The sequence below is a fragment of the Callithrix jacchus genome, chromosome 11 (genome assembly GCF_049354715.1).
Source record: "Callithrix jacchus isolate 240 chromosome 11, calJac240_pri, whole genome shotgun sequence".
In the NCBI taxonomy this organism is placed as follows: Eukaryota; Metazoa; Chordata; class Mammalia; order Primates; family Cebidae; genus Callithrix; species Callithrix jacchus.
Window position 1 is genome coordinate 55,013,124 of NC_133512.1, and position 13,745 is coordinate 55,026,868.

At 37.6% G+C, this 13,745-nt stretch overlaps 2 protein-coding genes across 17 annotated transcripts in view; one reads left to right on the forward strand and one right to left on the reverse strand.

Moving 5' to 3' along the window:
• Positions 1-2,052, forward strand: part of SGCE (sarcoglycan epsilon) — a 75,938-nt gene extending 73,886 nt beyond the window's left edge. For all 12 annotated transcript variants that reach the window (XM_009002419.5, XM_009002421.5, XM_009002420.5 and 9 more), the window contains one exon: positions 1,768-2,052. In XM_009002419.5, the coding sequence (XP_009000667.1) occupies positions 1,768-1,818 (51 nt within the window). In that variant the 3' untranslated portion in view covers positions 1,819-2,052. The remainder of the gene's footprint in view (positions 1-1,767) is intronic.
• Positions 1-13,745, reverse strand: part of CASD1 (CAS1 domain sialic acid O acetyltransferase 1) — a 135,905-nt gene that overhangs the window by 50,910 nt on the left and 71,250 nt on the right. For 2 of the 5 annotated variants that reach the window (XM_054237305.2, XM_054237304.2), the window contains one exon: positions 8,108-10,242. In XM_054237305.2, the coding sequence (XP_054093280.2) occupies positions 9,978-10,242 (265 nt within the window). In that variant the 3' untranslated portion in view covers positions 8,108-9,977. Of the gene's footprint in view, positions 1-1,765; positions 7,566-8,107; positions 10,243-13,745 lie in introns of those variants that run through there. The other 3 variants (XR_013523942.1, XM_054237306.2, XM_035253856.3) reach the window with 3 other exon arrangements.

Here is a 13,745-nt window from a genome sequence, read left to right on the forward strand (position 1 = left end):
TATTTCTTTTGAGTATTTAAAAATCTAGACTTTACTTACTTACCCACTAGGGGAAATAGGAAACTTGAGTAGATGATATTAGGGCAATTTAATAGTCACATAGATTTGTTTTAGCAAGTATGCTTGTTAACTTGCTACATTTTAGTAACAGAGCATTTTCAAATACAAGGACAATTTATACCTAAACAAATACAAGAGCTGGAGTTTTCCCAGGGGATTTTAAGGTTGTTTAACTCAATTTATAAAATTATTTTTCTGAAACAGATTTTAAGGATCAGGCATTTTGCTTGAGTCAAGAAAGCTTTGCTCTTCTTTTTAGTTAACACTAGAACCTATTACCTTCTTGTTTTCTTACATTTCTCTGCAATTTGGATCATATTACTGACTAAAATACACTATCTCCTCTTGGTTGTTTTGTTGTTATTGTAGTTTTTTCAGTGAGTCCCTACAATATCTAATGCCAAAGGGAGAGACCACCCTAGCATTTTTTTTATAATTATAAAAGATTGGTGTGTTTGTACCTCTGGTACATTTAAAACTAAATGGAGGCCAGGTGTGTGGCCAAGGCGGGTGGATCACCTGAGGTCAGGAGTTCGAGACCAGCCTGGCCAAAATGGCGGAAACCCCATCTCTACTAAAAAAAAAAACAAAAATTAGTTGGGTGTGGTGGCACGTGCCTGTAGTCCCAACTACTTGGGAGCCTGGGGTAGGAGAATCACTTGAACCAGGAGGCAGAGTTTGCAGTGAGCTGAGATCACACCACTGCACTCCAACCTGGACAACAGAGTGACTCTATATCAAAACAAAACAAAACAAAAAAACTAAATGGAGGCATGCCGCCTGGAGAGAAGGGCTAATGGGCAATTTATATTCCTTATTGCCATTCTATTTATTTAAATAAAAAGTTTGTTTCTCAATTTCTAAATTATTCTATCTAAAAATGCATGGATTCAGTGCTGTGCATATATTTTTGTGAGTACAACAGCTTTTCTATTCTTTTACCATGATTATTCTAATACTGCAAAGAGGAAACTACATTTATGCATGATTATTGTTAAACAGAATCTGGAGTTTTCCAAGTACCACAGCACACTATGCACATGTCAGTTTTCTTTATGAAGGTAATTTAGGAACAAGAGTTTGTCTTGGATATCAAGTAATTTTATTTGTAGCTACCTGTATGGAATTTATCAGGAGAAAGTATATCTTGAAGTTCTTCTTTTTTTAATTAAGTTACTTGTTTTCTTTTAAATTCTCATCAAAACTTTAAGAAATGAACTAGCTGCTGGTGTTGTAGTCCTGGACTTGAGCACTAGCTGGGATAATAGAGCAGTTAAAAGCTGACAATCGCACTATCTTTTGGACTAGACCCAAACCATTAGGTTTGATGCCCCTTCAGGTTTTCTCATTTTCTCTGCCCTACCAGCCCACATGGTATTTTTTTAAAAGCCATGATGAAAAGGTACGGTAATACATCCCGCAGTCAACCTCATTCTTTTTGTTTCTTGTGGGAGGAATTTTCAGACTGTACCTTTTGGGAAATATAAAATATATAGCTTTGGTCCAAGAAGGAGAGGACTGATTTAGAATTTTTTCTTTTCTTCTTTTTTTTTTTTTTTTAACTAAATAGAGAGAAATCATGCAATGTAATTATTTTACATTGTATAAAGAAGATGGAAATTTTATCCTTGCCATAATTTGCTTTGCTCAAAATCTAAAAGTCACCATGCCCTAACACCTGCCCATATTCATTCTTACACATTGCAGGTAAATGGTATCCCTGAAGAAAGAAAACTGACTGAAGCAATGAATTTATAATCAGACAATACAGCAGTTATATCATATTTCTTCTCTCTTCCAATAATGCATGAGCTTTTCTGGCATATGTTGTGCATGTTGACAGTATTGTGTACCAAGTAATACAACATAACTTTCATTTTACTAATGTATTTTTTCGTACTTAAAGCATTTTTGATAATTTGTAAAACATTGATGACTTTATATTTGTTACAATAAAAGTTGATCTTTAAAATAAATATTAATGAAGTCTAATGTCTGGTGAATTTTATTTCAATAAAGTATTTGCTTCCTATTTAGTAGAAATCTTTTAATTGCTAGAAACAGATTTGTGTGTTCAGTCTCATTCCACAAGACTTTATTTAGTCCTTCCTATAAATATATAAAATGTCTGTGCTTCAGTGTTCCAATTGAGCAACCCATTTAAATAATATTTTAACTCCTGTGGCCTGTAAATCCTGTTGTTTTTTATACCACTTGGAGTATTTTCAAATAAACCTAGTTTTATGGATTGTGAAACTGGTGATATCCAGTTAATGCAGAGCAGCCCAGGTTTCACATTTAGCTGACTTCATAATCAGATATTTGTTTCTTTTTTTCTTTATACCCACTGAAATGGGAGGATATTTGGATCTAGAAGCAAGACAGGAGATGTCACACAAAAAGAGAATAGTTACTGCTAATATGACAGAGTTAGCTCCAAAATCCCAGAGTTCCTTGCAGTAACTCTTTATGCTCAAGGCTCTATTGCTTCTTACCATTTTGGTCTGCTTCATGCATCTTGGATACTATTGGATCAGTGTGGCTATCATGTCACCTGGCAGGGCAGCTTTCCTTGCAGACTGGGCTAGCTGGAAAACCTTCTCTTAATCTACTCTGGTCAAATTTTTATGTCACCTATTAGTTGGCCAGAGATCACAAAAATTCCAAAATCCAGAAAGATTCCCTGTTAATATTATGTACCGCAACTTGTTTTCCACTTAGGGAGAATACTCTATCATATCATTGACATTAGAACCTCCCTCTTCTTTCTAGGACAGAGGAAGCAGGTTCTCTTATTTCTGAAAGATGTCTCACTTACTCTTATTTCTTCCTAAGTTATCTGGGGCATTGCCACTTGCTGTTCTCCAGGAGTAATCAGCTTGAGATTGTAAATGTATTGTATCAGAGTCATGGCCTAGGAGGAATGCAATGTCAAGGCTCCAGAGGACCGGATTTTGGCACAGACACAGAGTAAACAAACTGTTGCTCCTGTCAGGTGAAATCAACTGCTCCTAATCCTAACAGTCCAATTGAGCAGCAAGAAGGTGACACACGATCGACATATCATGGACTACAGATCAGAAATCAGGAATTTTATTAATCTGTTTAGTAAAGAAGCCATTTGGAGACAGGAAAGTAGAGTTGGAGTTAGCATTGGTTTTTGCATTGACCATACTGAGGTATTGAATGGGGAGAGAGAAATCATTGGCCAGCATCTTACAAATCTTTAATAATAGCTTTAATCTCTGCAGTTCCCCCTGAAAAAGTAATCTTGCTTCTGACTTAATATTTTGATGGGAAAAAAGAGTCCAAATAATTTCCCCGTTGATGCTACCCTAACAGTCCTTAAGGACTTAAGGGTTTTTCTGTTTTTTGTTTTACAAAGTGAGGATTCTGCCATATGTTGAGGATTTCTATCCCAACTATACACTCTCATAGTGGGTAAATGGCTGTCTGTTGAGTTTTGGGTCCTGGTGGTAAATTTAAAACACCTTTTTCAGTTAGCCAGCATAATTCCTTGCCTTAAAATACTGACTATAATGGTTCTCCACATTTTCAGGAATTCAAGTAAACTTAGATTTAGATTCCAAATTCCCTAAAAGTTTGTGCCTTTTCCACCCTCCAAGCTATAGTTACCCATATACATGACAACCTCTCTTTGAGGAATGTCTAGGTTCAATTTCCACATGGGATGTACCTGAGGTTGCAAGATTTCCCATCAGTCCACTGGTTCTTTCGAATTGACTTAAGGGACCATGATTCTTTTAAACATTGACTTTAGTAAGGCTGTCTCCTACCAAACTTGTGTGTTTATTTCTATCTGCCTTCAGTCTTTACTTGGAGGCTAGATCAGTAATGGTACTGGGCAGTGAGCAACAAAGGATTGCTGATCTTTAGAAGTGCCAATGGCAGTAATGAAATTGAAAGCTCCTAACCAGTTATTTAGGTCAAAACATGCGTTAAAAATTCACATCTGTAAGTCTACACTGATGACAGAAAAGAGCACTAAGTAAAGCTATGAAGACTACATTTTAGGCTAAGAGAATACTTAGAAGAAAATTAAATAGAAAATAACATCAAGGTCAGTGCCTCCAAGTAAAGACATAGCAAATAGGTGAGGTGAGTGACCCCTGGGATCAATGGTCCAAGACCTGAGCTATTACTTCTCATGTCTTGACCACACCAATTAGGGATGAATAAAAGCCTTTAAGCAAGCCATCCTAAAATAGGGCAGCTTCAAAAATTTGCATTTCAGAATTTCCTATTAAACACCTCTACTATCTGCTTACTTACTGAATGCCTAATACATTACTGTAAGTCAGATAGTGTTCTAAGGATGCAATGGTGAGCCAAATTAGACATTGGCTTGTTCTCAAGGAGTTTACATTCTAGTGGAAAAGATATATTAATCAAGTACTTATACAAATAAATTCCAACCTGTAATAGTGATAAATGCTATGATGGAAAGTAATTGTTGCTATAAAAGTTTATCACAGCAGGACTTGACCTAGTCAGCAAGGTCAGAGAAGCTTCCCTAAAGTTTGGTTGATACCAAAAGAATGAGCAGTAAATGCTAAGATGAAACTATCAACTGAGTAAACAGACAACCTACAGAATAAGAGACAGTTTTTGCAATCTATCCATCTGACAAAGGTTTAATATCCAGCATCTGTAAGAAACAAACAAATTTACTAGAAAAAAAAAGCATTAAAAAGTGGGCAGAAGATATGAATAGATAATTCTCAAAAGAAGACATACATATGGTCAACAAACAAAAAAAAAGCTGGCCAGGCACAGTGGCTAACGCCTGTAATCCCAACATTTTGGGAGGCCAAAACGGGCATATCACTTGAGGTCAGGAGTTCAAGACCAGCCTGGCCAACCCGTCTCTACTAAAAATACAAAAATTAGCCAGGCGTGGTGGCAGGCACCCATAATCCAAGCTACCCAGGAGGCTGAGGCAGGAGAATCGCTTAAACCCAGCAGCTGTAAGTTGCAGTGAGCTGAGATTGTGCCACTGTACTCCAGCCTGGGCGACAGAGTGAGACTCAAAAAAAAAAAAAAAGCTCAATATCAACATCACTGACTACAGAAATGCAAATCAATCAAAGCCACAATGAGATACCATCTCACACCAGTCAGAATAGCTATTATTAAAAAGTCAGAAAATAACAGATGATGGCAAGGTTGTGGAGAAATAGGAATGCTTTTACACTGTTGGTGGGAGTGTAAATTAGTTCAACCATTGTGGAAGACATTGTGGTGGTTTCTCAAAGACCTAGAGACAGAAATACCATCCAACCCAGCAATCCCATTGCTGGTACACATGCAAAGGGGTATAAATTATTATAAAGATACATGCACATTTATGTTCACTACAGCACTATTCACAACAGCAGAGACAGAATCAATCTAAATGCCCATCAGTGATAGACTGCATAAATAAAATGTGGTACATATACACCATGGAATGCTATGCAACCATAAAAAGGAAGGAAATCATGCCCTTTGCAGGGACATGCATGGAGCTTGAGGTCATTATCCTTAGCAAACTAACACAGGAACAGAAAACAAAATACATGTTCTCACTTATAAGTGAGAGCTAAATAATGAGAACACATGGACACATCAGGGGTAACAACACACACTGGGACCTGTTGGCGGGCAGGAGGTGGGAAGAGAGAGAGGATCAGGAACAATATCTAGTGGGTACTGGGTTTAATACCTGGGTGATAGGAAGATTTGTGCAGCACACCATATGGCATACATTTACCTATGTAACGAACCTACACATCCTACACATATACCTCTGAACTTGAAAGCAGGAAATGAAATGAAAAAAAAATGCCTTTTGATGTTAACTGAAACAATGAGAATGGATGTTTGTCTGTCTGACAGTGTTGGACAGTGTATTAAAATGGTCATTGATATATAGTCAGTGAGATTGTAAGTTAGTACCACGTTCTGGGAAGAGACTTGATACTATGTTCTAAGAGCTTTTCAGTTTGATTTCATATGCACCAAGCAATTTCTAATTTTAGTTTGGATTCTCATGTTTATCTCTTGAGGCTGACACAGCACTGTTCATGGCACTAGGAGAAGGATATTTTTCACTGTAAATTTAAAAATTGGCCATATGAGTCTATGTGTCTAATGTGAGTCTATCCCTAAAAGGTAGCTCTCTTTATGGGATTCTGGCAAAATCAGACTCCCGAATCTGTAAATCAAAAGCGAACCCATGGACTATGGTTAACTGAAGGAATAAGGGTTCCCTGAAGAGGGTGCTTGACAATGATGCAGTTGGTGATCCTTTGCAACACCCTGGCTGACTGCTCCCTGTTCAAACTGCAACAGAAAATGTAGATTGAGTTTTATTTGAAAAGAAACTAAGAGAATGATATGCTTCAGGCTGGTTTGGGAAGAAGTATTCCACGTATGAACAAAAGGGTAGGGGCAGGAGTAAACTCTATGTGCATTCTGAAATAATTGGCAGCTTTGCAGCCTAAGATGAGTAGCCTTAGGTGACAAGAGAAGTGACTCAAGAGTTCTTAGGCCATCTGTTGGAACAAAGGTGATTTTAGAAAAAAAAACTAACAACTTGTGATGGCGCTAAGATTAGGAAAGTTATACCCTATACCCTGACTTTATCTGCAATGTTTTAATTTTTGATATTTTTGTAAGGAAGAATGTATTCATATCTTACTTGAGTAAATTGAAAATCTTCAATAAAAATTTAAGGAAATGCCAAAAAAAGCTAAGATGATGAGGAATAAGAAAAAATGTTTGAGGCAGATAGAACAGCATTATCTAAGCCCTTTGAAAGAAGAGATCCTAGCAAGTCTAGAGTTCCATCAAAGTCCAATGTAGCCACAGTACGGAGACTAGGCAAGAGATGGTGAAGTACAGGGGTAGGCGAGATCTAAGAGGTAGGTAGGCAAAAACCATCCATGAACGTAAAGGAGAAAAAGTCTGAAGGGTTTTAAGAATGAAAAATGTGATGTGGTCATATTTAACCTTTTTATATATACAAATAATGCAACAATAATATAGAGAGCAGATAGGGCAGTTGAGAAGAGTGGGTGTGGTTATACCAGTCAGAAATCTATTGTAGATATAATTGGGGAAATGGTAGCTCTGACTAGGATAGTGGTGGCAGATTCAAAAGCTATTTAGAATTAAATTATCAGAACAGAGGTCTATCTGAAGAGAAAATATCTGAAGACAAGATTTGAAGACTAATTATGTGCCACTCATGCTTAACATTTTGGTCAGAAGAAACAGTATGGGCACAGACCCAAAGGCAACATCATGAAAACAGGTAGTTGTAGTTTCTGCCCAGTATCAACTTACCTTCTTCTAGCAACTTTACACAACCATTGCTGCTCTACTTTCCAGCCACGTACTTCCACCAAAGGTGACTCCACACCTTGCACAAGATCTCAGGTCTGGCTAATGAGAACACTGCATTTCTGTGGTCAGGGTTTAGACCTCTGACTCACTAGGACCTGTGAGACATAATTTAATTTTACTGAGAATGGCAAATGAGTGGGGGGCTCTTATCCAATATACTTGAATTTGGGGTGAAAATAAGGCCAACAAAAAAAAGTAGAGGACCAACAGAATGGTCAGAAATCAATTCTCTATGTACACAGGCAAGGTTGCGTAACACTTGACTCTCAAGAACATAAAGGATCTCTGTGTTGTTGAAACATGCTGAATGAGGGGGAAGTGGGTTAAAGATGATTCTGGGGATGTAAACAGAGTCCTATTAGTCTCATAGACTTTGATCGTGGAATTTGGATTTTATTCTAAGAACACTGAAAATAAACCATTTAAAGTAGAAAAATAACATCCAATTTACATTTTTTTTGGGGGGGGCGGGGGAGGAAGGCAGGAAGGAAGGGAAGAAGGACGGTAGGGAGGAAGGAAGGGATGAAGGAAGGAAGGAAGGGAGGAAGCAGGGAGGGAGGGAGGGAGGGAAGGGAAGAAAGGAAATCAAGCAATGAAAGAGACATTGCCGACCTGGATCTAGAGGTTTACAAGTTCATTTCTTTTTTTTTGAGAGAAGGAAAGAAAAAAAAAATAAGTAAAGGAGAGGAAGAAAGAGGGAGAGTAAATGGAAATATTGCTTTATTTTGAAAAAAATTGGGTATTAATAATGGCCAATCAATGTTTTATTTAAACTAATGGGTAGGTGTGATGTGGTATTGACAAGAATGTATATTTTGTGTATTTGAAGTGGAGAGCTCTATAAATATTTATTAAGTTTACTTGTTCTGAATCTGAGTTCGAGTCCTTGATATCCTTATTAATTTTCTGTCTCATTGAATCTAAGTCTCGTATCTGGGTGTTAGGATCGTTAGCTCTTGTTGTTGCATTGATCCTTTTACCACTATATCTTTGTTGCTTTAAAATCTATTTTATCCGATATAAGAATTGCAACTCCTGCTTTTTATTTATTTATTATTTATTTTTCCTCTCCATTTGGTTGGTAAATCTTTCTCCATCCCTTTGTTTTGAGTCTTTGTGTATCCTTGCATGTGAAACAGGTCTGGATGTAACATGCCTTTGGGTTTTGGCTGTGTCTTTTGATTGGGAATTTAGTCAATTTAAATTTAGGGTTACTGCCATTTGATGTTGACTGGCTGTTTTATCCATTTGTTGGTGTAAATTCTTCTTTATGTTGGTGCTCTTTACTTTTTGGTGTATTTTTAGAAAGGCTAATACTGGTTGTTTCTTTCTGTGTGTAATGCTTCTTTCAGAAGCTCTTGTAAAGCAGGCTTGGTGGTAATAAAATCTCTGAGTTCTTGCTTGTTCATAAAAGATTTTATTTTTCCTTCAGTTGTGAAGCTTAGTTTGGCTGGATATGAAATTCTGGGCTGAAGGTTCTGTTCTTTGAGGATGTTGAATATTGGCCCCCACTCTCTTCTGGCCTGTAGAGTTTCTGCCGAGAGATCTGCTGTAAGTCTGATAGGCTTGCCTTTGTGGGTTATCCGACCTTTCTCTCTGGCTGCCCTTAGTATCCTCTCCTTCGTTTCAACCCTGGTGAATCTAACGATTATGTGCCTTGGGGTTGCTCTTCTTGAGGAATATCTTTGTGGTGTTCTCTGTATTACCTGGGGTTGAATGTTGACCTGCTTTGCTAGTTTAGGAAAATTTTCCTGAATAATATCCTGAAGGGTATTTTCCAGCTTGGATTCATTCTCTCCGTCGCATTCAGGTACACCTATCAAACGTAAATTTGGTCTTTTCACATAGTCCCACATTTCTTGGAGACTTTGCTCATTCCTTTTTATCCTTTTTTCTCTAACCTTTTCTTCACGTTTTAGTTCATTAAGTTGGACTTTGACCTCTGATATCCCTTCTTCTGCTTGAACAATTCGAGTGTTTAAACCTGTGCATACTTCTCGGAGTTCCTGTATTGTATTCTTCAGTTCCATTAATTCACTCATACTCCTCTCTAAGTTGTCTATTCTCAATAGGATTTCATCAAACCTTTTTTCAAAGTTCCTAGTTTCTTTACGTTGGGCTACAACATGTTCTTTTAACTCACCGAAGTTTGTTATTATCCATTCCTTGAAGAGTGATTCTGTCATCAGGAGGCGCTCGTTCTCCATCAAGCCTCGTTCCATTGTTGATGTGGAACTGTGATCATCTTTAGAGGGAGAGGCGTTCTGACTTTGCGTGTTCTCAGCTTTTTTACGCTGGTTTCTTCCCGTCATTGTAAATTTATCCTCCTGTCGTCTTTGAAATTACCAACTTTCAATTAGGTCTCTTGAGTGGACGTCCAGTTAGTTCCCAGGGCCAGAGCAGTGGCGTTAAAACTGATGGTGCTTTTCTGCCCAGGATTATCTTGTCGGGCTTCCTTCTTGTTTCCGTAGTAGGCGACTCTGCCTTCCTGGGGCTCCAAACCTCGGTCAGAAGGGGAAGCGGTCCCGTTTACTCTGCTCCGAGAGCTGCCGCGTCGAGGTGCCGGCGGAACCGCTGCGCCGACCACGAGAGTCGCGCTGGCGACCCGTGTGTTTCCACCACTGGGGGATCTTCTGCTCCGTGAGCGACCAGACTTTGTCTGAAAGTGTGGCGTCCTCTAGTTCTCCGCGCCTTCCCTGAGAGCTGCAATCCCGGGATGTTAGCGATCGGCCATCTTGGATCGTCCCATCCAATTTACATTTTAAAATTACTCTAGGTTTGTAAAGATGGTAAAGAAAGGAAATTATCTTCTCAACAAATAAGAAAACTGTAAAAATTGTTAGCATGAAAAAATTTTGAACTCTACAAGTTAACCAAACTTTGCTACATTTGTAGCAATCCAGGGTGGGTTTATTCAGGAAAAACAGCAGAATCTTGGTAAGAATGGCAAGCTTCTTGGCACTTTACCTTGCCCTATTCTCAACTTTCCCTCTCCAGCACCATAGCAGCCTTGAAAATAAACATTCTGCAATCATGGTGAAAACCAGCTGTTCAGTAGCTTCCAAAAGGGATACAACAAAGGTAGAGTTCTTTCTAAGCCTCTATTGAAGAGAACTGTTTTTTTTTTTTTTACCTGTCTGGTAAAAAGAACTGGTTTTTTTACCTGACCCACTTGCAAAGTTGTCTTTATTTGACCTGACTCAGAGATCTTCCAGCATAAAAATACTTTCCCTGGGGTATTTTTGAAAACACAGGCAATTTATAAACATTTCAGTTGCCTAAAATTGTGGATAACAGCTGGGACAAACAATTGATTAACCAAAGGGCTTATAAGGAAAAGCTTAGGGAATGAGATTTCCATAGGGGCTTTGAAAAGTTTCAACATCTTTTTGGCATCTACATATGAATATGCAGGGCTGTGTGAATGTTCAGGAAAGGCCCAAGAAGGCCCTATATTCTCATCTTGGGATAACCTTGAGTCTCTGTGCAATCAAGTAGTGAATGCTAACACAGAGCTATCAACTGCCTGTCTCAATGTTTAAAGCATTCTCCAACATTTACACAGAACTTTCTGGCAAATGTATGTAAGAACATATCTGTTTAATTATTAGCTGACTACTAAGATAACTAATCAGAGACTTTAGAGGCCACACATGACAAAGAATATAGACTTTATAGGATTAGTTCACAAAAGTCATTGGGGAGCAGAAGTTGGGAGGCTAATCTGATGTCCGGGGTCGCCATATTATTTAAAAGATCCAGTTTTCACAAACGCACAAAACCACATATAAATGTGCAAAGAATCAAGAAAGCATGGTCCATACCTAGGAAATAAAGCAATGAATAGAAACTGCCCAGGAAATATAGAAGTTGGACCTACTAGGCAAGTACTTTAAATCAGTTATTTTATCTAGAGAACTAAAGGAAACCACATCTAAAGAACTAAATGTAAATATGAGACTAATATCTGACCAAACAGAGAATATCAATACAGAGATACCAATTATAAGAAAAAAATAAAAATTATGAAATAAACAAGAAAATAACTGAAATGAAAACTTTACTATTATATTGGGGATATCCAATACCATACTCAGGTTCAATGATTCATTAGAAAGACTCATAGAATTCAGAAACTGCCATATTCATGGTTACAGTTTATAATAGCAAAAGGATGTATCATAATTGACAGAGAGAGAGAAGTTACATGGATTAAATCTGAGAGAAATCAAGTTCATACTTCTAAGTATCCCTTCCCAGTGGAGTCACATAGTTATGTCCTTAACTGTTCTAGCAGGAAAGTATGACCACACATGTGAAGTGTTGCTAGGGAAGTTCACTTAAGCCTTTGTATACAGAGTTTTTGTTGGTGGTCAATCACATAGGCATGCAATGCCCATATGAATGACCTCAGATACTCAGACTCCAGTCTTCCACAGAGCAAAATCAGGCATTCATCACAAATCACTTTTTTAGGACAAACTTATCCAGTCAAGCTGGTACAGTATAGCCCAAGGGCTCAGTCATACAAAAACAGGGATTTACCATAAATACCACAAATACGGTATGGTTCAGGGCTTTAGGCATATAGACACTCATATCAGGAAGAATATTCCAAGGGCTCAAAGGCTACTTTCCAGGAGCCAGCCAATGGCCAGGCCTGAAGATAAACATTTCTTTTAACTGTATAAGATTTGAGCAACCCAATCCTCCTACCTAAGGGTTCAACAGGAAATTTGAGCAGGCAGCAGAAAGAATCAGCAAACTTGAATATGGGACAACTGAGATTATCCAGTCTGAAGAAAAGAAAGGAAAAAGAATGAAGGTAAATAAATATAGCTTGAGAGACCTGTGTTGTTCCATAAGCATATCACCATATGCATAATGGAAATCTCAGAAGGAGAAGAGAGAGAACAAGAGACAGACAGGAAGAATATATCAAGAAACAATGGCCAAAACTTCCAAAATTTGATGAAAAAGATCACATATTCAAGAGCTCAATAAACTCCAAGCAGGACAAACTAAGAGATCCATACTTAGATATATTATGATCAAACTATGGAAAGACAAACAGAGACACTTGAAAGCAGTCAGAAAAATGTAATTTGACATGTGCAAGCACTCCTCAACAAGATTAATAGTGGATTTCTCATCAGAAACCATGTAGGCAAGAAGGCAGAGGGATGACATATTCAAAGTCCTTTGGGAAAAAAAATTATCAACCGAAGATTTTGTATCCAGCAAACTTATTTTTAAAAACTGAAGAAGAATTTAAGAGATTCCCAGATAAATACAAAGTAAAGAAATACTAGAAAGCCTGCCCTATCGGAAATATTAAAGGGAGTCCTACTAACAGTATTAGACAGATCATTGAGGCAGAAAATTAACAAAGATATTCAGGACCTGAACTCAACACTGGACCAAATGGATCTGATAGACCTCTACAGAACTCTCCACTGAAAAAAACAGAGTATACATTCTCATCATCACGTGGCACATGCTCTAAAACTGACTGCATAATTGGACATAAAACAATCCTCAGCAAATGCAAAAGAATGGAAATCATACCAAACACTCTCTTGGACCAGAGCACAATAAAAACAGATGTTAAAACTAAGAAAATCACTAAAAACCATGCAATTACATGGAAATTAAACAACATGCTTTTTAATGACTTTTGGGTAAATAATGAAATTAAGGCAGAAATCAAGAAGTTCTTTGAAACTAATGATAACAAAGACAAAACATACTAGAATCTCTGGGACACAGCTAAGGCAATATTAAGAGGGAAATTCATAGCACTAAATGCCCACATCAAAAAGTTAGGAGGATCTTAAATTAACAACTTAACATCACAACTGATAGAATTCAAGAAGCAAGAAAAAAATCAACCCCAAAGCTAGCATATGACAAGAAATAACCAAAATTAAACTGAAGGAGACTGAGACATGAAAAACCATTCAAAAGATCAACAAATCGAGGAATTGGTTTTTTGAAACAAATAAGATAGGCCACTAGCTAGACTCATAAGGGAGAAAAGAGAGAAGATCCAAGTAAAACAATTAGAAATGATGACAGAACTGTCACCATTGACCACAGAAAAATAAAAAATAACCATCAGAAACTACCTTGAATACCTCTATGCACATAAACTAGAAAATGTAGAAGCAATGGATAAATTATTGGACACATACATGCTCCCAAGACTGAACAAGGAAGAAACTGATTTCCTGAACAGACCAATAACAAGCTCTAAAACTGAATCAGTAATAAGC